General features: G+C 48.3%; 1 protein-coding gene across 4 annotated transcripts in view; it reads right to left on the reverse strand.

Moving 5' to 3' along the window:
• The window catches only part of PARN (poly(A)-specific ribonuclease), a 690538-nt gene that overhangs the window by 177089 nt on the left and 486814 nt on the right, over window positions 1–26635 (reverse strand). For all 4 annotated transcript variants that reach the window (XM_069210428.1, XM_069210424.1, XM_069210427.1 and 1 more), the window contains exon 22: window positions 20822–21011. In XM_069210428.1, coding sequence (XP_069066529.1) covers window positions 20822–21011 — 190 coding nt within the window. The remainder of the gene's footprint in view (window positions 1–20821; window positions 21012–26635) is intronic.

Genomic DNA, 26635 nt, shown 5'->3' on the forward strand with positions numbered 1-26635 from the left:
GTGGGGGTAGTCTGCCTCCTCTCTGCACCAGAAGCTCCGAAGAAATCTCCCGTGGGTCGACGGAATCTTCCCCCTGCAACCGCAGGCACCAAAAAGCTGCATTACCGGTCCCTTGGGTCTCCTCTCAGCACGACGAGCGAGGTCCCTCGAATCCAGCGACGCTGTCCAAGTGACCCCCACAGTCCAGTGACTCTTCAGCCCAAGTTTGGTGGAGGTAAGTCCTTGCCTCACCTCGCTGGGCTGCATTGCTGGGAACCGCGACTTTGCAGCTACTCCGGCCCCTGTGCACTTCCGGCGGAAATCCTTCGTGCACAGCCAAGCCTGGGTCCACGGCACTCTAACCTGCATTGCACGACTTTCTAAGTTGGTCTCCGGCGACGTGGGACTCCTTTGTGCAACTTCGGCGAGCACCGTTTCACGCATCCTCGTAGTGCCTGTTTCTGGCACTTCTCCGGGTGCTACCTGCTTCAGTGAGGGCTCTTTGTCTTGCTCGACGTCCCCTCTCTCTGCAGGTCCAATTTGCGACCTCCTGGTCCCTCCTGGGCCCCAGCAGCGTCCAAAAACGTCAAACGAACGATTTGCTTGTAGCAAGGCTTGTTGGCGTCCTTCCGGCGGGAAAACACTTCTGCACGACTCTCCAAGGCGAGAGGGATCCGTCCACCAAAGGGGAAGTCTCTAGCCCTTTTCGTTCCTGCAGAAACCTCAGCTTCTTCTGTCCAGTCGAAGCTCCTTTGCACCCGCAGCTGGCATTTCCTGGGCATCTGCCCATCTCCGACTTGCTTGTGACTTTTGGACTTGGTCCCCTTGTTCCACAGGTACCCCAGATTGGAAATCCACAGTGGTTGCATTGCTGGTTTGTGTCTTTCCTGCATTATTCCTCTAACACGACTCTTTTGTCCTTAGGGGAACTTTAGTGCACTTTGCACTCACTTTTCAGGGTCTTGGGGAGGGTTATTTTGCTAACTCTCACTATTGTCTAATAGTCCCAGCGACCCTCTACAAGGTCACATAGGTTTGGGGTCCATTCGTGGTTCACATTCCACTTTTGGAGTATATGGTTTGTGTTGCCCCTATCCCTATGTTTCCCCATTGCATCCTATTGTAACTATACATTGTTTGCACTGTTTTCTAAGACTATACTGCATATTTTTGCTATTGTGTATATATATCTTGTGTATATTTCCTATCCTCTCACTGAGGGTACACTCTAAGATACTTTGGCATATTGTCATAAAAATAAAGTACCTTTATTTTTAGTATAACTGTGTATTGTGTGTTCTTATGATATTGTGCATATGACACTAAGTGGTACTGTAGTAGCTTCACACGTCTCCTAGTTCAGCCTAAGCTGCTCTGCTAAGCTACCATTATCTATCAGCCTAAGCTGCTAGACACCCTATACACTAATAAGGGATAACTGGGCCTGGTGCAAGGTGCAAGTACCCCTTGGTACTCACTACAAGCCAGTCCAGCCTCCTACACCGTGAAACATCACAACGGATCCACAGCCCTAGATGTACAACTGTCTTACTTTTCTCTCCATATCTCAAAAACGACTAAACGGATTTACACCAAATAACCAAAAGCACAATATGTGGAACAGAAACTGGCTTTCTCCCAAATTTGGTGTACTTCCATCCAGTAGTTTGTGCTGTAGTCATGTTGAAAACTGCAATGGGAAATAACATGGGAAATGCATGTTTTTTGACCCCACTCCCCTTATCCTCGGTCCCCGCTTGACAGATCACCCTGAAACTTCCATGTGCAACAAGAATTACCTGCACACTGTTTTGGGGGAAATTTTGTGCAGATTCATCAAACTGTGGCATATATATACTTATACATATATACATACACACAGGCACGGACTTAGGTGAAAGACGAAAGATAAGTAAATGCCTATGTACCACAAGAGTAAATTTATTACATATAGGTACAACAAAAAAAAGCTGAGTAATGAGTCAGACCATGCCAACATTACAGTATAGAGCCTATAGTGGTCATCACACGGCTTAGAAAAGCAACAGCCATCCAAACCGTCTGAGTAATCCAAATTGCCTGCGACACCACCATCAAGCAATAGTAGTTTAAGGTTGAATATGATAAGTTTGAAAAAGGAACCTGGATTACCTAGCAGAAACCAAGGTTAGTATGTGACCCTACTATATGATTACAGGCCCTACTACATATAATCTAGAAAGGGTCTCCCATACTTAAACTGGAAAATTTAAAGGATTCAATAATAAAGAACCAGACTGATTTTTTTTTTTATTCCATCTAGGTTCAACACTTTGCAAAGTGTGAACCCAAACTATAACCAACCAGAGTCAGTTAAATGATGGTAATATTTGACAAAAATCTGCGCCTGGACATCCTCATCAGTGATTTGCTGCACTTTACAAGTACCGGATCTACTTATTTGCCACCTAAAAGAGCAACAGTTCTTTAATATGGTAATAAAAGTCTCCTACAAAAAAGTAGAAATTATGGGGCAAACACCTATTTCCCTCACGTACAAACTTATATTAACATCTCTATAGAGAAGAAAAGGTACACCATTAGAGGGAAATTTCCTTCAGAAAAGGAAGAAATCTTAATTAACAACTCAAAAACACCATAACAACCCCCAAAAGAGTCAAGAATATTAAGCACTCTTCACAATAAAATTAATAGAATAGCCCAGAGACTGTCTCTTTGGAGACTATAAAAGCACAACATAATCCTAGGAAAACAAAACAATGTTCAAAGAAAATGTTTAAGCCAGCATATGTTTACACGAAGGTGTAGAATAGCCACCAAACTGTAATGGCTATATGACAAATTTTAAAACAGAAACAGTGTCTTATGGCTCACAAGACAATAACCTTCTGGTGTACAATGTAATAAATCTAGCAAAAGTAGAGGACTTACTATCAATTATAAGTAATGTCATGCATCACTCAAACATAATGCAAGTACCACGGGTAAACGTAGAACCCATATAAATGACTATTGAAGGCTTCAAGCGATCTTTGAAAACACAACAAGGAATCTTGAGACAGACAGCCTCAATGGTGTATAATGCCATCAATGGAATATCATTCTGCTGATTAACGTCACAGAAATACCACATAGAAGTAAAAGACTCTTCCACACAATAACCATGATTTATATAAGAGGTGTATTTAAATACACTCCCTTATCAGAAGGTAAATAATATACAGAGGCTCCCTGGAGCTGCCAATATCAAAACTTCTCTACAGGGATACTAAATCATGTAAGTTAGAAAAAATAACACATTACAGAGGTGAGAACACTACCCCCTACAATGAGGGACCAATAGTTAACAAGCGGAGAAAGCCCAGCCCAGCATATATACACATATATATGGTCTCCAAGCATTAAACATATATGCCACCTAGATTAAGGTACATACCATGAAGGCATCAACTCTTTATCCCAAGCTCTTCTGAGTAAGGGAAAACTGTAAGACATGCATACCAGGTATCATTTAATAAACAAACACAGCTGAAGAACTGTCATCAACAAGCCAGAAGTGGAAAGCTACCACTTCTGCATCACCTATTGTAGAACAGGGAGCAAAGCATCAGTGCAGCCACACAATGCTAGCAAAACACCACTAAGAAAGTAGCCTCGAAGCCGTAGGCATGAAAAACCCCATATGGTCCTAAAGCATTATGCATCCCAGAGAGGGCTAAAAACAATAACCGGTCATTGACAGTAAAAGAAAGAATAACTCATGCAGACGGCAGGAACACCCCCCAGGGTGCTATCATTAGGTGGAACAGGCACAGGAAAGAAAAACCTCACAGGCACTGCCCAAGCATGGCTCATCTGTGAGAAAAGGTAAAGACAAATGCCCCCCTTACAAAACAGTATGGGAGTAACTGGCTAGGCAGAGTGTAGAGGGGAATGGAGCTAATTTGCTGTTCCACCCAAAACGTCACAAAAAGTTCTTAAAGTAGAGTCAGCATGTGTGGCAAATAAATGGGCACCATCAAAAGGCATGTGAAAGTGGCTTGAACAGCCTCTGAAAATCCAGAGGTATGAAACCAGGAACGGCAACGTAGTGCCACTGAAGAGGCCATGGCCCGACCCACAGTCAGTGGTATCTATACCACAACGGATGAATAACTTAGCTGTCTGTGGGTTATCTCAGATCAAAGGGGCAAGATATTTCCAGGTATCATCCAATGTGTTAGCAAGATGCGTTCCAATGAGTCCAACAATGAATGGGAAAAACATTCAAGAATGCAAGACATATTAAGGGCGTAGTGCAGAACTAGTGGAGGAAAACATAAGCCTACTACAAGTGTCAAGTCTTCTGGATCCCCTTTCAGATGGAGATGTGGAATCAGCCTGCATTATCAAACTGCGAGGAAGAGGATGCTGGCCAGATCACAGGCACCAATGATGCCTGTAAGTCACAGGCATCATTGGTGCCTGTGACCTACAGCCCGATCAACGGCCCCTATATCAGGCTTAGTCCAAGCCCCTAACAATATGTCATGTAGGGGTTCACTGTCAGTTAGTACTGGTTCAAACCTTATTTGGCAGTGTTGGAGGACACCAAGCAGAGGATCAGTAACCAATTTCAAGGAGGACAGATCTAAAACTTCAGCAACTCTCCTCAGCTTATCAGCTAGAGAGGAACTCGCCTCCGCAGCAAGGCCAGGTGGGAAAGGAGGCCTGAGGCTGGAGAAGAGTCCAGCCACTAGCTACCCCTGGATCAGTTAACCAACAGCCCTCTATAGGAGGCTGAGCATTGTGTGAAAACTCCAACTCTTCCTCAGCCCCTTCCAAACGTGTCCCTCTGAAGGACAAACTTGAGGAGACTGCCCAGAGAACTGAGGGAGCATGACTGGCATGACCGGTGCCACACCCTATGTCGACCGGCTCCAAAATGATGCCATCCCAACATCCGAAGAGGAGAGAGGCAGAACTTCAATTAGTGCCACCATAGTTGGCTGATCGGAATCCAAGGAATGGTGGGAGGCCATACGCGGTGAAGTTGGCAACTACCACAACTTTGCCCCCTTGCGGCGTGACTGACCACATGAAGTTGATGGAGAACGATGTCCACAAGAACGACTCCTTGTACGGGCCCGTCAACTGACCTTATTAGGAGGAGGAAAGTCAGACTGCTCCAACAGCCGCTCCGCCGTAAGCTTCAAATGGCGACCCTGCAGCACCTTCGGACGAAGTTGAAGACAGGAGTTGCACTCTACAGAGTCGTGGTGCTCACCCAGGCACCACATACTAATTGAGTGGGGGTCAGTGGCTGACATTTGTTGTCCACAGCGTTTAAACCTTGAAGACCGACTGGGAAAAGCACATTGTTCGATGAAGATATCGAAGTTGACCAAAAACGGCCTAACAATTAGTTGCTGGATCCGCATTGCAAGTGCAGAAAATATGGAACTGATGTTGGCATGCTGGAAAGGAAGTTATATGGACTGTTGAGGTCACATCAGGTGGATGATACTGGTATGGAGTTGTGAGATGCAGATGTGCTGGGTTGGGGGGGGGGGGCACCGTTGTACAGTTGTGATGCTAAAATAATGAATAGTTAACACAGTGGTACAAAACTGTCGCTGCTCCACCACTCAATGTGCTGTGAATATTCAGTAACTGCCATGTCCCCAGTGCAAAGCCCTTTGTCACAGAGGGGCTGTGTGCAGGTGGTGATACTGAAAAAATGGAAGGGAGCAAGGCACCCCCACTACCTAGGATGCCACAAGTTCACTACAGCATGCTCACAGAGGGTCCTGAAGTTAGCTCAACAATCCCAGATGAAGGCTCCTCTGCTTAGGTGTGGAGTGGCAGCACACGGTCTTTTGGAGCCAAACTATAAACTCAGCAGGAGCCTGGGTATCCCCTGAGCTGCCAACCAACCTTAAGATAAGCATTTGTTTTTAACTCATGGCCGTCCACTAGTTGAGGTACCAACTGATTCACCCAATCATACTAAACTCATCTATTTTCTTTGGAGCTTAAAGGTGGATTCCTGATGGCTAGTGCCATTTACAGTCAACCTATTTTTGCATATGCTTCAAAATAATGGATTGCAACCTTCTCAAAACAATATGAGGCTCCAGTATAAAACAATGTGTGTAGGATAAAAATGACCTATAATGTGAGTATTTTTAGACTTCTTTCCCATTATCAACATGTGGGTATCCTGCCTCCTAGTAGTGAAACCAGAAATAGCTCTCATGGCTGTGATGGAGTGTGGGCACCACAAAGAGTGTTGCAAAAAGTGGTACCTAGTTACCCATTCAACAATGGTGGTCTTAAACTACACTCTGCAGACATCATTGCCTTAAAAAAGTATTATTGTTAATGATTAAACTGCAGAACCCTTGCACTATCAAGATACAAAACACACGCCATTCCTGAAGCTCAGACTGTGTGACATCCAAACAACAAAGAGGTCTTAGGATAAAAAAATGTTGAAATAAAAATCTTCTTAATCACAATGAACACGGGCAGAAACTTTAGTGGGCCAATCCTCAGGATGACTTCATCCCTATGGAACACCATTAAACGCCTGAAGGCACAAAGGTCTTGCAGCTTTCTCATGCACCTGGCTTATGCTATACCCCACTAGGATTTTTTTTTAAGTTACATGAGGATAATGGCCTAAAGGCGTACTGAGATTAGTTTGACAAAACCAGGTTCAAGTCCCAGGGGACACTGGACTGAGGGAACAGTTCTAATTTGTTGGCCCTACTGATTGTGCAAGACTCTCAGTCATGTTTCTGTATGATCTAATGGCCACAGGTCTTACATGTGTTAATCTGCATTTGTCTCAGCCAAGTGACAGGAAGAACAAGTTACTTACTTTCAGTAACGCCTTCTCTGGTAGAGACTACCTAGCTGCAGACTCCTTATCTTAGAATAATCCCCAGGCATAAGACTTGATCCGGAATAACTTGCACAGTACCTCTAGCACCGTTAGATGGCATCCATCGGCTCTTCGCCATCACTGGAAGGGACATGCGCAGGTCTATATAGGTACCATCCTAGGGTGAGACATCAGTTTCTTTTCATGACATTTCAATACCAGAAGCAGGGAGCCACAAGACGGATGGACCAGTGTGCAGACAACTAAGGACCTACAGGGACCCTTCTAGATAAACTCTATAATCCTGTCGCAGGGAGGATGGGTGGTTCAGTAAGGAATCTGCGGCTAAATAGAGTCTCTACCAGATAAGGCATTACTAAAGGTCAGTAACTTGTTCGTGTGAGAGACTTCAAGACACAGACTCCTTACTTTAGAATGAATACCAAAGCAAACCCTCCCCATAGGTGGGTCTGTGAAGAGATTGAGACCACAAAGTCCTGGAAGATCGAATGGGCAAAGTGCCCATCCAACAGACCTGACTGTTAAGGCACTAGTCGTTAGTAAACATGTGGAGAGATGGCCACAACTGCCTGATAGCTGTTCAGGATTGTGACTTCAAGTTAACACAGTGGTTGCAGCCTTGCCTCTGGTGGAATGAACCTGTATACTCTTGGGGAGTTGCTTCTAGGCCAAGGTTTAGTAGATTGTAATACAGAGCACAATCCATCTGGAGATTATCCATTTCTGTACGGATTTCCCTTTCTATGCTTTGGCAAACCCAAAGAAGAGTTGGTTCTCCATCCGGTGTTCTTTGGTGCGATCAATGTAGAATGACAATGCTATTTTGCATCCCGGCAATTAAGTCTCTCTGCCTCTTTGGAAGGGTGGAGCGGAGTGAAGAAAGTCTGCAGTGTGGTATTTTGTCTGATATGTAAAGATGTCAAACCTTTGGTAGAAAAGAGGCATGGATGCAGGGAACTGTCTGGAATGAATTGCTGTATTGAGGGTGCACAGAGTGCCTGAAGCTCCATAATCCCCCCTCTCCCCCCCCCAGCTGACGTACTGACCACTAAGCCGACTTGAGGGTCATGGGATAAAAGAGGGCAACTATACATGGGCTCCAAAGGCGAGCACATTAAAAATATTGAAACATAATTAAGGTCCCATTGGAGCATAATGAAGGGTTTTGTAGCAAAATGTGTGTTGAAGACCTTTCAGGGAACGAATCACAACTGGTGACTTGAACAAGAAGAGCTGATTTCACAACCATACCGGAGCACATATGGCCAAAAAATACACTTTAACTGTGCCAAAAGCAATGACTTGTTGGGTTAACAATAAAACATCAGCACCTTGGACAAAGGTGCAGATCGCTCAACATGTTTGCTTGTGCACCAAGTCACTAACATGTCCAAACAGCAGAACTCTCCCCAGTTGGTGTGAAAAGGCAGCCTGATTGGAGGACTAATGCTTAGGCCCTCTGCCAGCTGGTCTGAGCATGGTGGCATGAATGGCGAGGTTTCAGTGAATGGGAAGGCATTACCCCACTGAACCATCTGGAGTGGCCATGACCATTTTTCTGAGGTTATGGACTGCCAACGGGGCATGTGTCGCTTGACCTTGCTAATTGGGGGGTTAGGGGTAGCCTCAACCGTAACCACAGGAGGGGCAAAAGGCAGAGTGGGGCTGGTGTGGGGCCGTGGAAAGTCCCAGAGCCAGACAGTGGCCATGCTATCCTTAAAGCACTCAAGCATCAAATCTGCCTTATCACCAAAAAGGCAAGTGCCATCGAAGGACATATCCATAAAGGATGACTGGACATCTCCCAAAAAGCCAGTAGACCTTAGCCAGGCATGGCAAGTGTGTGCCACTGATGAAGCATTCGCTCAGCCTACCAAGTTAGTAGTATCAGTACTTCGCATAAATTGAACTTTGCTGCATCCCTGCCATCGATAAAAGCCTGGGACAGGATGGCTGAGGCCTCCTTCAAGTCCACAGGCAGCACTTATGCAACAGAGTCCTAAACTTTGTGGGAATACTGTCCTAAGAGGCACCCGGTGTTAATTGACCACTGGTGGAAGAGAAAATCCTCTTTTGAAGGTTTCCAGCCTCTTGGATTCCCCATCCGGTGATGTGGAAGGAAACCCACTGGGGTTGACTTTGGATGTGGAGGCCAGGCAACCAGACTCTCTCAGTGGGGTAATGCGGAAGAAAAGCTGGGTCCCAAGGTGCAGGCCAGTGGTGGAAGGCAATCGCCCTCTGTACAAGAGCCCCATGTGCAGGCTTGACCCATGCCCTGAGCAGGTCATCAGCGAGGGCTTAGTTAAAGGAAAGAAGAGGTTCTGTGGCATTGTCTCCCAGCTGAAACACCCCTGTGAAGACATTTGTGTTAACAGCCACTGAGGGCATTGTAAGGTCTAGGACCTCAACCGCCCTCCTTACCACTGTGGCAAATGAAGACTCTTCCTCCACAGCCACACTAGGCGGAGAGACCAGGCCAGAGTCTGGAGAGGTGTCTAGACTGCTGGCATCTGCTAGTGCCTCATCCTCTAGGTCTTCCGGGGAGTCAGGCTAACCATGAGGATTGCCTCAATCATATACCCCCACAGGGCCTATCAGTAAAGGAGGGTGCCGTCTCTGACTCAGAGGGTTATGTTCCAGGAAAACCTGGAGACGACATAGGGGGACGCCAGTCTTGCTTCGTATTGGAGATGGGTATAAAAACAGCATCTGTAGGGCCAGGAATGCCACTACTGGAACATGCCTCCAAGGAAGGTTGCGGTCTCGCAACCGAAGTGGATTTGGATCCAGGAACATATTCCTAGGGTCCAACTAGCGCTGAAGGCGAACTGGTCACCAGGAATCCAGTCTGGGCACCTGCTGAACCCATGGGGCCTAAAAGTGTTCCAGAGGGGTTGGCCTGAAATATTATGAGGTGCATGGCCTCAAAATTCTTTAAGCTGGACAGGGTTTCTCTGGGAAATTCTGAGAAGTGCGGAGCACACTGGACCCAAACTTGGGCTCTGCAGCAGTCATGGGAGCGGGGCCTAGAATTGCGGTATAATTCCTGCACCTGTTCCGAAGACTTAGATCGGGGCAGTGAAGTCAAGAAGTGCTTGGAAATTCTTGCGAGACTTACTGGACAATGACTTGGAACATTAAAGATGGGAACAGCTTCGCAAGCTGCCCAAGACTTTCCTAGCGACGGGGACTTGGAGCGTTAGTCATCTCGTGACCAGGAGCGCTCCTGAACCGCCTTAGGGGTTTATCACACAACAGTGAAGGCAGGCCTGGCGGCATGGCCTGGCTCCAGCAACCACAGGCAATCCAGGTAGGCTCTATTACAGACACTGCCTGTGACAAGATCCACAGGGTTTAAACACCATATGTTTTTAGGGGACATCCTTACAGCACGCTGGGAGCTAAGCTCAAAAGAATTTTGGAAAAAACGTTGAAAACAAATTGTCCAAACAATTGATTGAGATAGCAATCTCGAGATGTGCGCTGATGACGTGGAAAGACAATAAATGTCAGTGCGCTGGGGTGCCTATATAGGGACCATGCATGTTACTTCCAGTGCAGATGCCGCAGACGAAGAGCCAAGCGATGCCCCCTGCTGGCACACAGTTATTATTCAAAAGTTTCCTGGATCCACTCTGACTCCTGGGGAATGTTCTAAGGAATTTGCAGCTAAAAGTCTATCAGATAAAGGCATAATCCAGTGAGCTGGTGGCCAAACTGAAAAGATTACGTGCCCAATGAATAATCATCTCTATTTCCTCTTGAACTTAGTCTTCGTATACTACGTAGAGCCCATGCACTCAAGCTGAACAATACATGTAGGGACAACAATTCAAGACTATCCAAGCACTTGAGTTACGCCCTGCATTTTTCTTTTTTGATCCTGAATATTCCGCTGCTTCCTCTTCAGCAGAATTAGAAAGGGCCAAACACATAGGGACCCACCAAATGCAGATTTAGAGCTGCTCATTGGCACCCACTGCCCGGGAAAGGGCATTGGATAACGAACTGCTGCTGCCACTTGACCACAAAAGCCATCATTCACCAACAGGGGCATTTTGCTTCAATGGACAATTCTGCCAAGTCATAAACTGCCTCAAGGTTAAAGCCAAAGGAATAAGGTACAACAGCATCCCAATAGCGACTGTGATAGAAGGAACGGAACACCTACCAAGGGGTAACCCAAAGGGTAAGAAAAAGGGAAGGTACGCATATGAGCTGCTTGCACCAAGATGCCCAGTGAAAGGCCACAAAAAGCAGGAATCTGAACTCTGGAAGGAAGAGAAACTGAACAACAGATTGTATGTGTGCAGGAACACCCAAGGGGAAACATGCGAAGATCTGAAACAAAACTGTGGGGTACAGTCAGTCGACAGAAGAGACAAAGGGTATACCAATGGCATGTAATAAATCGGTAAAGTTGGAGGACTGGGAAAAAAAATGCCAAGGGACCCATAAAGAGAGATAGACATGCAAAGACATTAATGTGTTCAAATAGAAATTGTCTAGGGACATGCACAGTACCAGGACAATACAGATGTCATAACCTAAAACACTAAGATGCCATGGTAGAGATTGGAACCCTTGAACTGTAGGTGACAGTGACACCAAAGGCCCACGACCTGAACCTTGAGTCACTGCTCCTGGTGCAAGATAAATAGAAAAGATTTGCGCAAAAGCAACCACTTAGGAGAAAAGAAAGAGGGGAGAGAGTACACCCCTCAAAAAATAATAAAACCCAGCCAAAGATGAAAATGAAGGCCAGTGCACTAAAATAAGTAGAGGGTGGTAGAACCACCTACTGACAGACATCAACAGAAACCTTACGGCATATGAATTGAGGAGATTCCGATCACAGAAAGAGCATAGCAAAAACAATGACAATGCAACACCACCAGAAGAACTCTGTTGAAGGACGAACTGAAGTAAAAGGGATAAAATCCCAAAAGGGACAACCAGCGTAGAAGAAAGCAAAAGTATGGCCCGACAATGAAAACTGTGAAAAAAGGGAAGTATAAAAACATCAATCCCCAGTACGGGATCCAGACACCAGACCTTTAGAGGCCTGCAAGGCCAAAAGGGAACAACCAGATCCGAAAAACAAAAAACAAGAACAAGATATGAAGAAGAATACGAAAACCTTCACACCGCTGGACTAGCAGAGATGAAACAATGCTAGGATTGGAAGCCTGTCTTGAAACTGCCTGCATTAGGTGACAAGATGACGACAAACTACACACAGAAGGGAAAGAAATCCCCAAATGAGCCGGGAACAAAGGGACAGGAACTCATACACAAGGAGATGAAGCCCAACTTAACAGAGTAGGGCAGGGGAGACAATAACAGGCACAAGAACTCTATGAAAGGAATAGGTGCAAGAAGTCGCCAATGGGTGCGCTACACATCCCACACACAAGAAGTGGAGCTCACAGGCAAAATCCAATTGACAAACCAATGGAAGGATACAATTATTGCCCTGCTCACAGTGGACTCATGATCATGGAGCATGTCCACTGAATAGTCAATCCATGTCCGAAAGGAAGAAGTACATACACAAATGGAGAAATAAAATTAGATGCTATATGTACAAGTTACTTACCTTCGGTAACAAAGTATCTGGTAGAGACATTCTAGCTGCAGATTCCTTACCTTAGAATTTCCCCCATGCATCAGACTGGATCCGGAGATTTTTCTTCCAGCAATACCCTTGTGCGTCGGTCGACTCTGCGGGCTTTGTAGTCACCGTGATGATGTCAGGAGTAGTACATAGACACCGCCTCAGTGCAGTGACGTCAGATTCTTTTAATGATTTTCCACGCCAAAGCTCAGAGCCGCTAAGAACACCGAGATTGGTGCGCCAGAGCTAAGGACCTGAAGGGGAATCCCTGTCCCTAGAAATCAGTTCGCAAGCGGGGAGGATGGGTGAGTCGGTAAGGAACCTGCAACTAGGATGTGTCTCTACTAGATATTTTGTTACCGAAGGTAAGTAACTTGTACATCTGATACAGACTTCTAGTTGCAGAATTCTCACCTTAGAATAGATACCCAAGCAATGCCATCCTTGGTGGTGGGCTGCAAACCAAGATCATACTAGGAAGTCCTGCAGGACCGAACGACCAAAGTAGCCATCCCGACGGACCTGACTGCCCAGGCAGTAGTATTTGGCAAATGTGTGCAGGGCTGCCCACATAGCTGCCTGGCAGATATCCAGGACAGGAACTCCACGTGCCAATGTAGTGGAAAGCAGCAGTTGCTCTGGTGGAATGAGCACACAAGCCCTCAGGGGGTTTATTTTGGGCCAAAACGTAGCAGATCTTGATTCAAAAAAGTACCCATCGGGAGATGGTGTGTTTTTGCACTGCTTTCCCTTTTTTCGCACCCACAAACCCGAAAGAGTTGATCGTCCAACCGGAAATCTTTAGTACGAATAAGATAGAACACCAACACTCTTTTTGGCTCCAGACGATGGAGTCTCTTCTCCTCATGGGAAGGATGTGTGAGGGCACAGAAAGTAGGCACGGTGATGGACTGGCCTACATGAAAAAGCGTAACCACCTTTGGAAAGAAGGAGGCCTTAGTGTGCAACACAACTGTCAGGGTGCACAGACAAGTATGGAGGCTTGGACGAAAGGGCCTGAAAGCTCACTCACACTGTGAGCAGAGGTGATGTCAACAAGAAAGACAGTTTTGAAGGTGAGGCGCCGTAAGGGACAATTGTGCATCAGCTCAAAGGGAGTGCACATTGAATAAGTAAGGACAAGGCTGAGGTTCCACTGATGCATGATAAATGGAGTGGGAGGAAATAAATGGGTGAGACCTTTTAGGAATCTACTCACAATAGGAGATTTAAAGAGTGAGGGATGATCAGGTAACCCAAGAAAGGCTGAAATGACAGTTAAATGCCCTTTAAGGGTGCCCAAAGCAGATCCCTGCTGGGCTAAAGAAAGAATTAACAAAACCTTGGACAGAGGGGCAGAGAGGGGCTCAACAGATTTGTTGGTGCACCATGCCACAAATTTATACCGACAGGCGTATACAGTTTTGGTGGAGGGATGCCTGGCTGCCAAGATGACATCACAGACTTCGGGTGGAAGATCAAGTCGTCAACTGTCGCCGCTCAACCTCTATGCATGAAGGTGGAGATTGGACAGGTTCGAGTGGAGAACCGTCCCCTGTTGCTGCGACAGAAGAGCCGCCCGAAGAGGCAGTCTGAGTGGAGGATTGACGGCCATACTCAATAGCTCTGGATACCAGACTCTCCGTGCCCAGTCCGGAGCCACCAAAATGACTTGGGCCCTGTCGTTACTGATCTTCTTGAGAACTCTGGGCAGAAGTGGGATAGGCGGGAAGGCGTGAAGGAGGCCAGAGTTCCACTCAAGAAAAGCATCTCCGAGAGAGTGCCGCCTTGGAAACTCCAACGTGCAAAACAGCCGCGTTCTCTGCGGAGCCGAACAGATTAACCAAGGATCTCCCCACTGCTGAAAGAGACCTCGCGCCACCTCCAGATGGAGACGCCATTCATGATCGGCCTATGCACGGACGGCTGAGTTAGTCTGCTCTGGCGTTCAGAGAACACCCCCAGAAGTTGAACCACCAGGGTAATGCCCTGATGTTCCAGCCATGTCCAGAGACATAGGGCCTCTTGACAAAGGGTCCAGGACCCTACTCTGCCCTGTTTGTTGCAGTACCGCATGGCGGTAGTATTTGTCTGTGAACACCTGCACTACTTTCCCTTTGAGAGAGGGAAAAAATGCTTTCAATGCAAGCCTGATTGCCTCGAGCTACAGGAGATTGATATGGAGCCCAGACTCTGCCAGAGAACCTGAGGCCTCTGATCTCCGTCTCTCTAATGTGGCCGCCCCAGCCCAGAAGTGACGCATCTGTCACTATAGATAGATCTGGTTGGGGAAGGGAGAGGGATCTGCCGTGGACCCAATGCTGATTGGAAAGCCACCACTGCAAGAGTCCCCTGATGCTGCGTTCACTGGAACTTCAAGTTCCACTACAGAGCCCGAATATGCCATGTGGCCACCCCATCCCAGATATGACGCTTCAGGCACTGTGGATAGATCTGGTTTGGGAAGGGAGAGGGATGTGCAGTTGACCCAATGTGGATTCGAAAGCCACCACTACAGGTCTTTCGCAGTTCCCTCCAAGATCTGGACCACGTCGGAAAGATTTCCCTGATGCTGCGCCCACTGGAACTTCAAGTCCCACTTCAGAGCCTGCATATGCCATCTGGCATGTGTCACTAGCAGGATGCAGGAGGCCATGAGGCCCAGCAGCCTCAGAGTCAGTCTCACCGAAACCCAAGACAGAGGCTGAAAGATCGGAATCATAGCCTGAATATCCAGGACTCGCTTTTCGGGAGGATAAGCTCGAAACTGCACTGTGTCCAGAACGGCTCCGATGAAGGGGAGCGTCTCAGAGGGAGTCAGGTGTGACTTCGGCATGTTTATAGTGAACCCCAGCGTGTGCTGGAGGTTCGCCATAGTCTGAAGGTGGGAGACGACTTTCTGGGGCGAGTGCCTTCAACAGCCAGTCGTCGAGGCAGGGGAAGACTGGCATCACTAACTTGCGCAGATGAGCTGCAACCACCGCCATCACTTTGGTGAACACCTGAGGGGCACTGGTAAGGACAAGGGGGGCACGGTAAACAAAGTGCTCGTGGCCTACCAGGAATCGTAGGTAAAGTCTGAGTGCAGGCAGGATGGGGAAGTGGAAATAAGCATCCTTCAAGTCCAACGCCACCATCCAGTCTCCTGGGTCTAAGGCAGACAGAACCTGAGCCAGGGTGAGCATTTTGAATTTCTCCTTCTTGAGGAAGTAGTTCAGGTCCTGAAGATCTACGATAAGACGTATGCCCTGGTCCTTTTTCAGCAACAGAAAGTAGTGGGACTAACAACCACGACCTACTTCAGGCACAGGGACCATCTCTCTTGCTCCTTTGGCCAAGAGAGCCGTGACTTCCTGGCGGAGAAGTGCCAAATGATCCTCCTGGAGTTGGTTGAGTGATGGAGGCATGGCTGATGGGGCAGATTCGAAAGGGAGGGAGTAGCTCTTTCGAACGATCTGCAAAACCCACCTGTCTGTAGTGATGGATTCCCAGTGGGGCAGGTGATGGCAAATCCTGCTGCCAACTGGGAGTGAGGGGACGCACTAGGACGGTTTGGAGGCTGCAGTGGGGGCGGAGGTGGACTGGACAGACCTCTGGTTCCCTGTCCCACGTAGGATTCTGCGTCCCTGGCCACGCAGTGGCTGAACAGCATGGGTGGCACGGTGGCTGGGCGGGGCCGCGACCGGGAGCCCCTTCTGTGGCCACGAAAGGGGTGAATAGCGGGGGGTGCAGAGGAAAGACCAAGAGACCGAGCCGTAGCACAGGAATCCTTGAATCTCTCCAAAGAGACGGGAACCATCAAAGGGCATGTCCATGAGGGACTGTTGGACATCCCAAGAAAAACTAAACCAGAGGTACGCAACCAGGCGTGGCGTCGCAAAGCCACTGTTGTAGCAACCGATCTGCCCAGAGAGTCGGTTGTGTCCAGTCTACATCGGATTGTGAACTTCGCCGCATCTCTCCTATTGTTGACAGCTTGGGAAACGATAGCATGGGCCTCCTCCGGTATCTGCGGCAGGACTTGTGCAACCGTATCCCACAGAGAGTGGGTATAGCGGCCCAAAAGGCATGCGGTGTTCACAGACCGCAGCACAAGACTGGAAGAAGAAAACAACTTCTTCCCAAATTGTTCCAGCCTTTTTGATCCCCTATCCGGGGGTGCGCAGAGTGGACCCAGACGCTGGCTCAGAGGACAGGGGCCTTGAGCATCGGCCCTCCTCCCGCATCGTGTCAGCCGAGCGACGAGGCGAAGACGGAGAGCGATGAGACCTCTCTGATGAATTTTTTCTTACCTCACCTGAGGATTTTGAGGATGACGAGTGGTGATTGCTCCGTGAATGGTCTTGAGACCTTCCTCTCGATCAAGACCAGGACCTACGCGGAGTCAAGCACGACTTCAGGTCGTGGTCCCACTTGAGACACCACACACAAACCTGATGCAGATCTGTCACCAACATCATGCGGTGACATCTGCATGTTGCGCTGCAGATTCACATGCTGTGCACTGTTCCTGCCATCTAGTGTTGGGCTCGGAGTGTTACAAATTGTTTTTCTTCTAAGTCTTTTCGAGTCACGGGACCGAGTGACTCCTCCCTTTCGGCTCCATTGCGCATGGGCATCGACTCCATCTTAGATTGTTTTCTTTCCCCCATCGGGTTCGGACGTGTTCCTCTTCGCTCCGTGATTCAAATCAGGAAAGTTTGAGAAATCATCGAAAATCCGTCTGTATTGTTGCGCTCGGGATCGGTTTTTCTATAGCTACATCGGCACCGACGAGACAACCGCTTCGGCGGCCCTTAGAGACATTGCAAGAAAAGGATTACCCACACAACCATCCCAAAAGGTCAGAAAAGAATGAAAGTGGAGCCCTCTATGGGCAACAGATGAAGCTCCTGTCTTGGAGCAAATAATCAGAAGACACATCTGAGTAGTAGTGGTGCCCACATGTCCAACTGAATCAGAGCATGGAAAATGGGCAGAAAAAACAAAGGACAAGTGCAAAAAAACAAAAAAAAAACAACTGTGGAATCTTTGACACAAGGAATCTTACTGCTCCTATAGGAGCACTGAGCAAGTTCCCAGTAGGAAACAATTAAGCAAGCGAGAGTGCCAAAAGCCTACACCAATTGCTCCGAACACCTGGGGCTGAACACGACTCCCTACTGAGAGCACATACACAGTAGGCGACTCACCTATGTAGCAACAGAAAACACGCCATGTAGAGGAATTAGAGAATTGGTCCAAAATAATAAAACTTGTCCACCATAGCAGGAAAACAGCATATAAAGGGCACAGGGTGGATTGAAACCCCTGCACATAAATGGCCTGCACCATCAGAGGCACTTAACCGTGCCACTAAACAATATTTCCATGACATATCAAAGTATGACCAGAACAAGGGAACCTGCAAGAAGCAGGAACCTCTCGCTGGGTGTCAAATGACAAGAACACACCACCATAATGGCAGTATAAAAAAGTGTAACTGGGGAAAAAAAGTACAATTGAACCTGAAGAAAGAAACATGCCAGAAAAAGACTCTGGGGTATGAAGAGGACGTAACATTAAGTCCCACCATGGGAATCTCTGAAGCAGCTTTAGGACTAATCGGCATGCGTGCTAAAAAGGGATGTGCCATCAAAGGGCATATCAAGCAACGAAGCACGTACAGCTTCTGAGAAACTGGAAGAACGTAATCATGCCTTTCTGCATAGCGCCACTGAAGAAGCCATAATTCAGTCCAACCGAATCCCTGGTATTCATACCACAACTAAAGTAAGCTTGGCAGCCTGCTGACCATCTCGCACAAAGGGAGTGAACCTTTTTTGCCTCTTCAGGCAGAGAAGACAAAATACGCTCCACTGAGTCCCACAAAAAGTGAGAGAAGCGAGCAAGGACACAGGAAGTATCAGTGGAATGCAAGGCAGAACTAGATGAGGTAGAAATCATCCTACCAGAAGCGTCCAGCTGCCTGGCTTCTCACTCTGGCAGAACAGGAGGAGTCTGCTTAAAACTGTGTCCAGCCAAAGCAGTTTACACCAAAAAAAGAAGTAGTCGGTTGCTGCTGAAGGCATGACGGGTCCTCTAGGGCTGGCCTGTGTAAGGGAGATAGAGCGCTCCACAGGGGGACCAGAAACTGGTTGGGTCCAAACTCCTAAGAGATAATCATAAAGGGCTTCACAATAAGAGAGAACTAGCTCCACAGAAAACTGGTCAGGAAATAAGATGTCAAGCAAAGGATCCACGGATAATTGCACAGTAGGAAGCGGTAAATGCAACACTTCTGATACACGCTTCAACATATCTGCAAGAGCAGAACTCGCCTCTGAAGCCAACCCAGGAGATGATAGAAGGCTGGAAGCCGGTGAGGAATCAGGACTGCTTGCATTGGCTAAGACAATCAACCTATCTGATTAATTGGAATGGCTCTGGAATGTGGAGGCTGAGAAAGAACACCAGGCCCTTTCGATGGAAGAACCATAGGGTGAGGCTCAGAAAACGCCAACTGAGGCACATCAGACTTCAACAGCGCTGCTCCCACTGTCAGAGTCGACCGACACTAGGAGGGAGAGACCTCAGAAGAGGAGTTGTCAGACTCAAGAGATACAACAATGAGGGCATCGAGCGAAGTCGCAGGCACCACAACCGCTGAAGTAGGTGTGCGAAGGGATGAACCAAGTGCAGACTATGGGAACTGTGGGAGACTATGCATCAGTGCCGATCAGACTCCGGAGTTGAAGTCGGGGGGCCCAATGGGCAACAATGACTAAGCTGCCAGTGAGGACTCATTCGGTGCACCTGCTACCTTCTTAGGTCCCGAAGGCACTTCAGAGGGAGGAGTAGACCTAAAAACAGCATGCATGGGCGAATAATAGTCCCACATCTGTGCCAGTCTTGCCCCGGCGCCAGGATAAGGCAGAAGGGACGGGCTCAACTCCTGCGTAGACTTTTTCTCAGAAGATCTGGGGGATCTGAAGTGGCGGTGAAGCCAGGGGACGTGACTTTGCCTGTGGGCATCGCTTAACTTGAGACATCACCAGAACTGGAGACGAAGGAGCCATACACACCATCGACTCCTAGAATGGTCTCTGGGATGAGAAGTGAAAGACAAACAACTACGATGTCTACGAGAGTCCTGCAAAGACTGCAACACCCATGCCACCAGGAGCTTCATTCACCGCTCTGGCAACTTCTGAGGCCTCAACTGTTGACAGGCGTCTCAGTCTTGTGGTGGGTGCCAATGCACTACATGCAAGCAGAGTGGGGGCACATGACCGACATCTGTCGAGCATGGGACCCAAAAGGCTTAAAGCCAGTAGGCATAAACACTGTTCCAACAACGAAAAAACTGTAGAAAGGTAAAGGCCAAAGATGGCCAGAGGAAACTGCTTCTCTGGATTTGCGTTGCTGTGCAGAAATCTAGAAACTGACGTCAGAGCGTCGCAGGATAGACTAAAGGGACTCCATCAACATCCTATCCGGGGACGATGTCAATACAGGGTCGCACGACGCCCTCAATTGGTGCACAGAGGTACTGCTAAGAAAGATTCTCCCAGATCCAGTCTGACACCTGGGGGAGAATTCTAAGCTAAGGAATCTGCGGCTAATTGTCTATTAGATCTCTAATACAAACTCATCCTACTAATGATCAAATATAATTCCTCCTGAGAGATTGTTGCATTTTTAATCTGCAAGCAAGCCAATGAGGTTCTACTGAGTCCTTGCAACAGAAGTACTATAGTGAGCACAGATATGCACCCGATGATAGTCCATGCAAGAGACTAAGTTCACATGGGCAGCAGCTAATAACAGCCTGTGAAGTTACAGATATGGTTTAATGCCTGAGTTCTGAAGCATGATCTGCTGAAGAAAGAAGGGAATGGAGGGGAAAAGCAGCAAAAAATTCACAACAATCAAACATTTAAAGGGGGCCTGGGGAAGCCACAGAATTAAGAATTACCAGAGCAAAGAAGCAGTTCTGATCCACACTGGTCAGTGAAAAAGGAGCTAGTGAGGGATTCATACGTGAAGGGAAGAGGTATGCTGTGCATGAATGTGAAGCCTTGAGACAAAAAGCTGGGAAGCAACCACAGTAGGAGTAATTTCAATTTTCACCATTAGCTAGGCATTCAAAAGTTGTGAATGAGGCAGAGAATACAAGAGAACATTCAGACACTTTCTCTTACAATGGATCCCCTCTTCACCACCATCCCAACAAAGGTGCATTTCAGGTTGTAGTTTGGCATACATATTAAGCAAAACAGTGGGAATGGGTATTTTTTTTATTTTTTTTTGTAATTGCACTTGTGACAAATTATTACTTAAAACGTAAAACTCACCTATTTCCATAGAAATTTTGATTCTGGGAAACATATGTTGCATGTTGACTTTTTAATCTTTTCCTTTCCATATCTTTCCAGCTGTCTTCAGTCCATTTTCTTTTAGCTTTTGCCTCTTCTTGTTTCTTTTCCACATAATCTGCATATGTCTGGATTCGATAACTTTCAGCATACTGGCTCGTGTTCACAGCTACCAAAAGAAAATAATTTTTATAATCTAAACAAAGGATCATAATGCCAATATTTAGAACTGGATATAAAAGTGTTCAAAACAAAGCTGAGCGGAAATCCTAAATCTCAGCATAAAGAAATGAAAAAATGTAATCAAACTGATCTAAAGAGTAACATGAAAAAAGAGAAATTCCAAGAAACTATGAAAGTTAAAGAGTTTGGTTGTAGAATTAGCTGCGTACTTTGACAAAGCAATTTACACAGGACTTTGGTTAATTTACCACCCTTAATGATAATCCCACAGGCGCCCAGGTGCAGAGTTATTGAGCTGGGTGTCCCATAGGCTAACACAGGACTGTCGTAGTTGGATTTTTATGGATTCAGGACCCTTCCCATAGGACCCCAAGAAAACCAGTTGGCACAAAGGTTGGAGTGTGTCCCCAACCATGGATACCCAGAAGACAAGGGTACCTACACCAGGGAGCCCAGGTACATAGGGGTGAAGAGGGAGCAGAAACCCTCGGAGTCAATGGAAGCCTCTGTTAACCAGCTGCTGAGACAGCCTGGTGACCAGGTCAGTGGAACCCATAATGTGGATTTCAGACGTGAAGAATCTGAAAATGAAGGGGACAGTGTCCAGACCACATGGAGATGTCCAGGCAGTACAGGAAGGCAATGCCCACCCTCTTCGAGGTGAAGTTCCTGCAGAACGGTTAAGGACGAAGTCCAGCTGCTGAGTCCAGGAGATGCATGACATCCTTGGAGTCACCCACAAGCTGTTCCCTGTCAGTTGGCAAATTGCAGGAGGGTCAGTGGCCAGCAGGACCACCAACAAGCCTTGGCAAAGGCAAAAAGTTGTTGCAAGGAAAAATGTAGGTTTGTGGGAATCAGCAAGGCCCTAGTGACTGGACCCATGGAAGGGAGCCAGGGCAGGCCTTCAGCAGGAAGGAAAGCCAGACAATCTGAGGAGCCCCCACAAGTGACCCACTGGCAGCAAGCACAGGGAGTCGAAGGGAGACCTGGGCAGCACAACAAGATTCCCATGCCACAGGAGCTGCAGAGTGGAAGCTAATCTTGGAGTTGCAGACTGCAGGAGGCTGGGGCTTCTTGGAGCCTGAAGAGCTCCTGGAGGAAGGGTCAACAGGCCCTGGCAAGAGCAACAGTTGCAGTGACAAGTGGTTCCCGTGGTTGCAGCAAGGGCCCACCATCTCCCAAATTGGTCAGAAGATAATGAGGACCCGGAAAGGACCAGGGGACCATCACCTGTGTTGCAAAGCCTTTTGATGTCCAAGGGACAGCAGGTTCCACCAGCCACTTGTTGTCGTCTTGAGGTGTCTGCAGGGGAGTCACACCTTTACTCGAAGGGAGATTCCTTCTTGGATGCAAACAGAGTCCGTGTGATCCTGGAATATGCACAGCCACAGATGTTGCAGTGGGAGCCCTCCCAACTGGACACAGTCTTGATTCAGTTCCAATAGCAGACTAGCAGCAGTTCCGGAGGCCAGGAGCAGGAGATGTCTTGCGGAGAGTTCTTTTTAAAGTCATGCTCAACAAATCGGAGGACCCACCCTCTGAGGAGCCCTTAAGTAAACCTAAAAGGGGGTTGGTCGCTCTCTGTAGTGACTAACCTATCAGAGGGAGTCAGGGATGACATCTACCTGGCCTAACCAGTCAGATGCTCCCAGGAGCCCCTGACTAGCTTGTTTCCAAGATGGCAGAATCAACCTGCCACCTGGGCACCCTAGGGGAGGAGCTGGACAGAGGGGTGTTCACTTCCCCGTCCTTTGTGTGGTTTCATGCCAGAGCGGGAATCGGGGGTTCCTGAAATGGAACAAAACGGATTGTGCAAGGAGGGCACCAAATGTGCCCTTCAAAGCAGTCTGGTGGTGCTCAGAGGCCACCCCAGCCTAGCGACACCGATTTCAAAGGGAGAGGTGGTCACACCTCTCTTGCAATAAATCCTCTGTATGCATTCCCTGCATGAGTTAGGCTAACCAGCAGGAGGGCAGAACAGTGTCTGGGGTCATCAGCAGCATGGGTTGGCAGCAAGGCTGAACAGGCAGAAGGGGGGGGGGGGGTGGGGGAGATCTTCTAAGGAACCCCCAGAGTACGTGGGACTATGCAACTAGCATGGAATCTGTGTAGTTGCAGGATTCCAACATGTTTGATACTAAACATGCCTAGGTTCGGAGAAGCCATTATATAGTCGGACCAGTGTCCACTACATACCTTACGATTGCTTCCCAGCACTTACCAAGCCCAGGGAATGGATTCTAGGGTTTTTAGGGGTACTCTGCTCATGCACCCTGCCCTTGGGCTGAAGGACCTATCAGAGTGATGACTTACAGTGTCCAAGTGCAGTGACCGCCTTATATCTCAGTGAAAGGTGCATGCACCATTTCAGGCAGGCTGCAATGGCAGGCCTGCAGAAGTTTCCCTGGGCTCTGTTGGGTGGCATAATACAGGGGAGACCTCTAGTGTGCTAATTCCCTGGGTACCCAAGTACCAAATACTAGGGACTTACATGGGTGTACCAGTATGCCAATTGGGGGAAGTTTAAGTTAATCACCAACCAAATTTAGAAGAGAGAGCACAGAAACTGGGGTCCTGATCAGCAGGATCCCAGTGTACTACATTCTTAACACACTGACGCCAGGCAAAAAGTAGGGGTAACTGTCAGAAAGAGGTTATTTTCCTACATGGATGGCCTTAATCAGGCCCCCATATTACCTCGGCCCAATAGAGGCTACAACAGACTTAGTGAGTGTTGCGAGAGGCAAATGTCACGAGATCTATCCTTGAAATTTACAATATCTGATAGAGACTTCTAGTTGCAGATTACTTACTTTAGAATTTTCCCCAGGCGTCAGACTGAAAGAAGGATTTCTAACTCAGCCAGTTGACCTGCTGGTCAGCGCCTGCTCGCTCTCCTCTGCACAGCTCCACCTGTTTGCTGCTGCTGACTCTGCTGCGTTCGAACTGAGAGCCTTCTTGACTCTCAGTTTGAGGCTCACCTACACCCATAGGCTCCCGCCAGAATCTCAACCCGAGTGGCCTAGTGGCCATCTGTGTCTTTTCACTCTCCCCATGCCGTTTCCCTGCCGCTGCTGCCCCGCAACCCTCCCTGCGAAACGCTTTCACGCCTCCCAGCTGATCTAACCCTCCCATCTCCCTCCCCTTCTTAATGGCAGCTGCTGTGCGGCCAGCCCGCTGGTGCGCCAAAGGCAAGCCCGTCTGCGCCCATCCGCGCCTGGACCGCGACAGCGCCATCAATCCTGGCCCTCTGACCTTCCATAAGTACAACGCAGAGACCCTCATGTGTTGAACACAGGCTTCTCCACCACCTGCCATTTCGCATTACCCAGAGACACTCAAGAAACATTCTCCTGCCTCCAATGCCACAGCACCCTCACCCTACAACAAGCATCGACCCTCCCGCTACTGAGGCATCGAACACGAACCTGCAGTGCCTCAGGAGCATCCTCCTCAACATTCATTCCCTGCACAACCACAGTAGAATTCTGGGACCTACTAGACTCCACCCGCCCATCGCCTGTCTCACCGAAACATGGACAAACCCAGTGTCAGCACTGGACATCGCCATCCCCACCCCAGTGACTACAAACTGCTCTGCAAAGACCGGCCTTCTCCACTAGGCAGTGGCCTGGCCATCATACATAAATCCACCCTCGGCCTTACAACCAACGCGGACCAACACCCTAGCAGCTCTCCATAAGACCTTACCTAAACACCACCTCAAGGCCAGCTGGTTCTCCTCCGCACTCTGGGAGCACTTCTAGATGGCTAGAGAAAAGACGGAGAAACAGCAAGTCCCCGAAAGTCTGAGGCCTTCAAAGCTGCCCTCAAATCCCATCACCACAACATCAGGGCCACCAGGAAAGTTGCCCTGCAGGACCGTATCAGTGCCACCGCACACAACACCAAAGAGCTCTTTGCCTTGGTCAAAGAGTTCGCCAAACCCTAATCGGAAACTACAAAATTCCTTTATCTCAAGACCTCTGCGACTGACTAGCCAATTTCTTCCACCAAAAGATCAAAGACGCATACAACAGCTTCGGACCCCTAGACCCTCCAAGCCCTAGAGCAACACCCCAGCTGCACCCTTGTCAGATCCTGCACCGCTGGACCACCCTCACCATGGACGAGACCCGCTCCATCATGAGGAGCATCCACTCGGGAGCCCCTACAGACCTTTGTCCTAATCACATTTTCAACAAAGCCAACACCTCAATGGCACCAGAGCTCTGCCACACCCTCAACTGTTCCATAGATACAGCTACCTTCCCTGAGGACTGGAAGCATGCCGAGAGCCGCCCGCTCCTGAGGAAACCCACGGCTGACCCCCTGGACCTCAAGAACATCTGTCTGATCTCTCTGCTGCCTTTACTCGTCAAGGTCATCAAAAAGGCCATCACACAACTCAGTAAGCACATCAAGGACAAAAACATCCCCAATCAGGTTTCAGGAGCAACCACAGCACAGAGACTGCCCTCCTCGTCGCCACAGACATTTGCTCGCTCCTTCACCTCAACCATACAGCAGCCCTCATCCTATTGGACCTATCGGCCGCCTTTGACACGGTTTTGCACCACACCCTCAGCTCCAGACACCAAGCAGCAGGCATTTGCTAAAAGGCTCCACACTGAATACACTCCTTTCTGTCCGGCAGAACACAGAGATGGATTCCCGCCTTACCTGTCAGAACACATGGAGATCAGCTACGGAGTTCCACAAGGCATCTACATGGACCCGCTCGCATTCATCGTCTGGAACCACAGGCTGAACATCGTATCCTATGCCGACACCCAGCTGATCATCTCAATGACCGAACACCCCACAACTGCCATGAAGAATTTCCACAATGGGATGGAAGCCGTTGAGGCCTGGATGGAGGACAGCTGTCAACCTCAACTCCAACAAGACCGAGATTTTCATCCTGGGCCCCTCCATATCAGCCTCCTGGTGGCCAGCCACCCACCCTTCGCACCTCCCTACCCCCCAACAAACCATACACTCCTCAGTTTCATCATGGATTAATCGCTTTCCATGTCCTGCCAGGCCAACTCGGTCGCAACCTCCTTTTTCCACACACTGACTTTTCCGAAGATCTACAAATTGATCCCAAAGCACTGCCGCAGAACCGTAACCCATGCCCTGAGTACCAGCAGACTACTATGGCAAAGCCCTCTACGCTGGCACCACCCATAAGAAAATACAGCACATCCAAATTGCCTCCCCCAGACTCATCCTTGATGTTCCCTGCCACAAACATCACCAATCGCCTAAGAAACCTTCACTGGCTTCCTGTTGAGAAAAGAATCAGCTTCAAACTTCTTGCCCACGCATACAAGGCCCTCCATGACCTAGGACCCACCTACCTCAACCACCGCATCACCTACTCCCCCACCAGGCACTAGCCACACTAATCCACATACGAATACCTCAGCTAGAGGAAGATGCTTCACCTACCTTGCGGCAAAGAGCTGGAAAGCCTTGCACCTACACCTCAGGCAGTCACCATTGCTACTTCAATTCAGAAAGGACCTTAAAACCTGGCTCTTCAAATAAAGGATAGAGGACAAACCCCCCCTCTGCACGCCTCAAGTCTCTATGGGTGAGTAG

The sequence above is a fragment of the Pleurodeles waltl genome, chromosome 10, assembly GCF_031143425.1.
Source record: "Pleurodeles waltl isolate 20211129_DDA chromosome 10, aPleWal1.hap1.20221129, whole genome shotgun sequence".
In the NCBI taxonomy this organism is placed as follows: Eukaryota; Metazoa; Chordata; class Amphibia; order Caudata; family Salamandridae; genus Pleurodeles; species Pleurodeles waltl.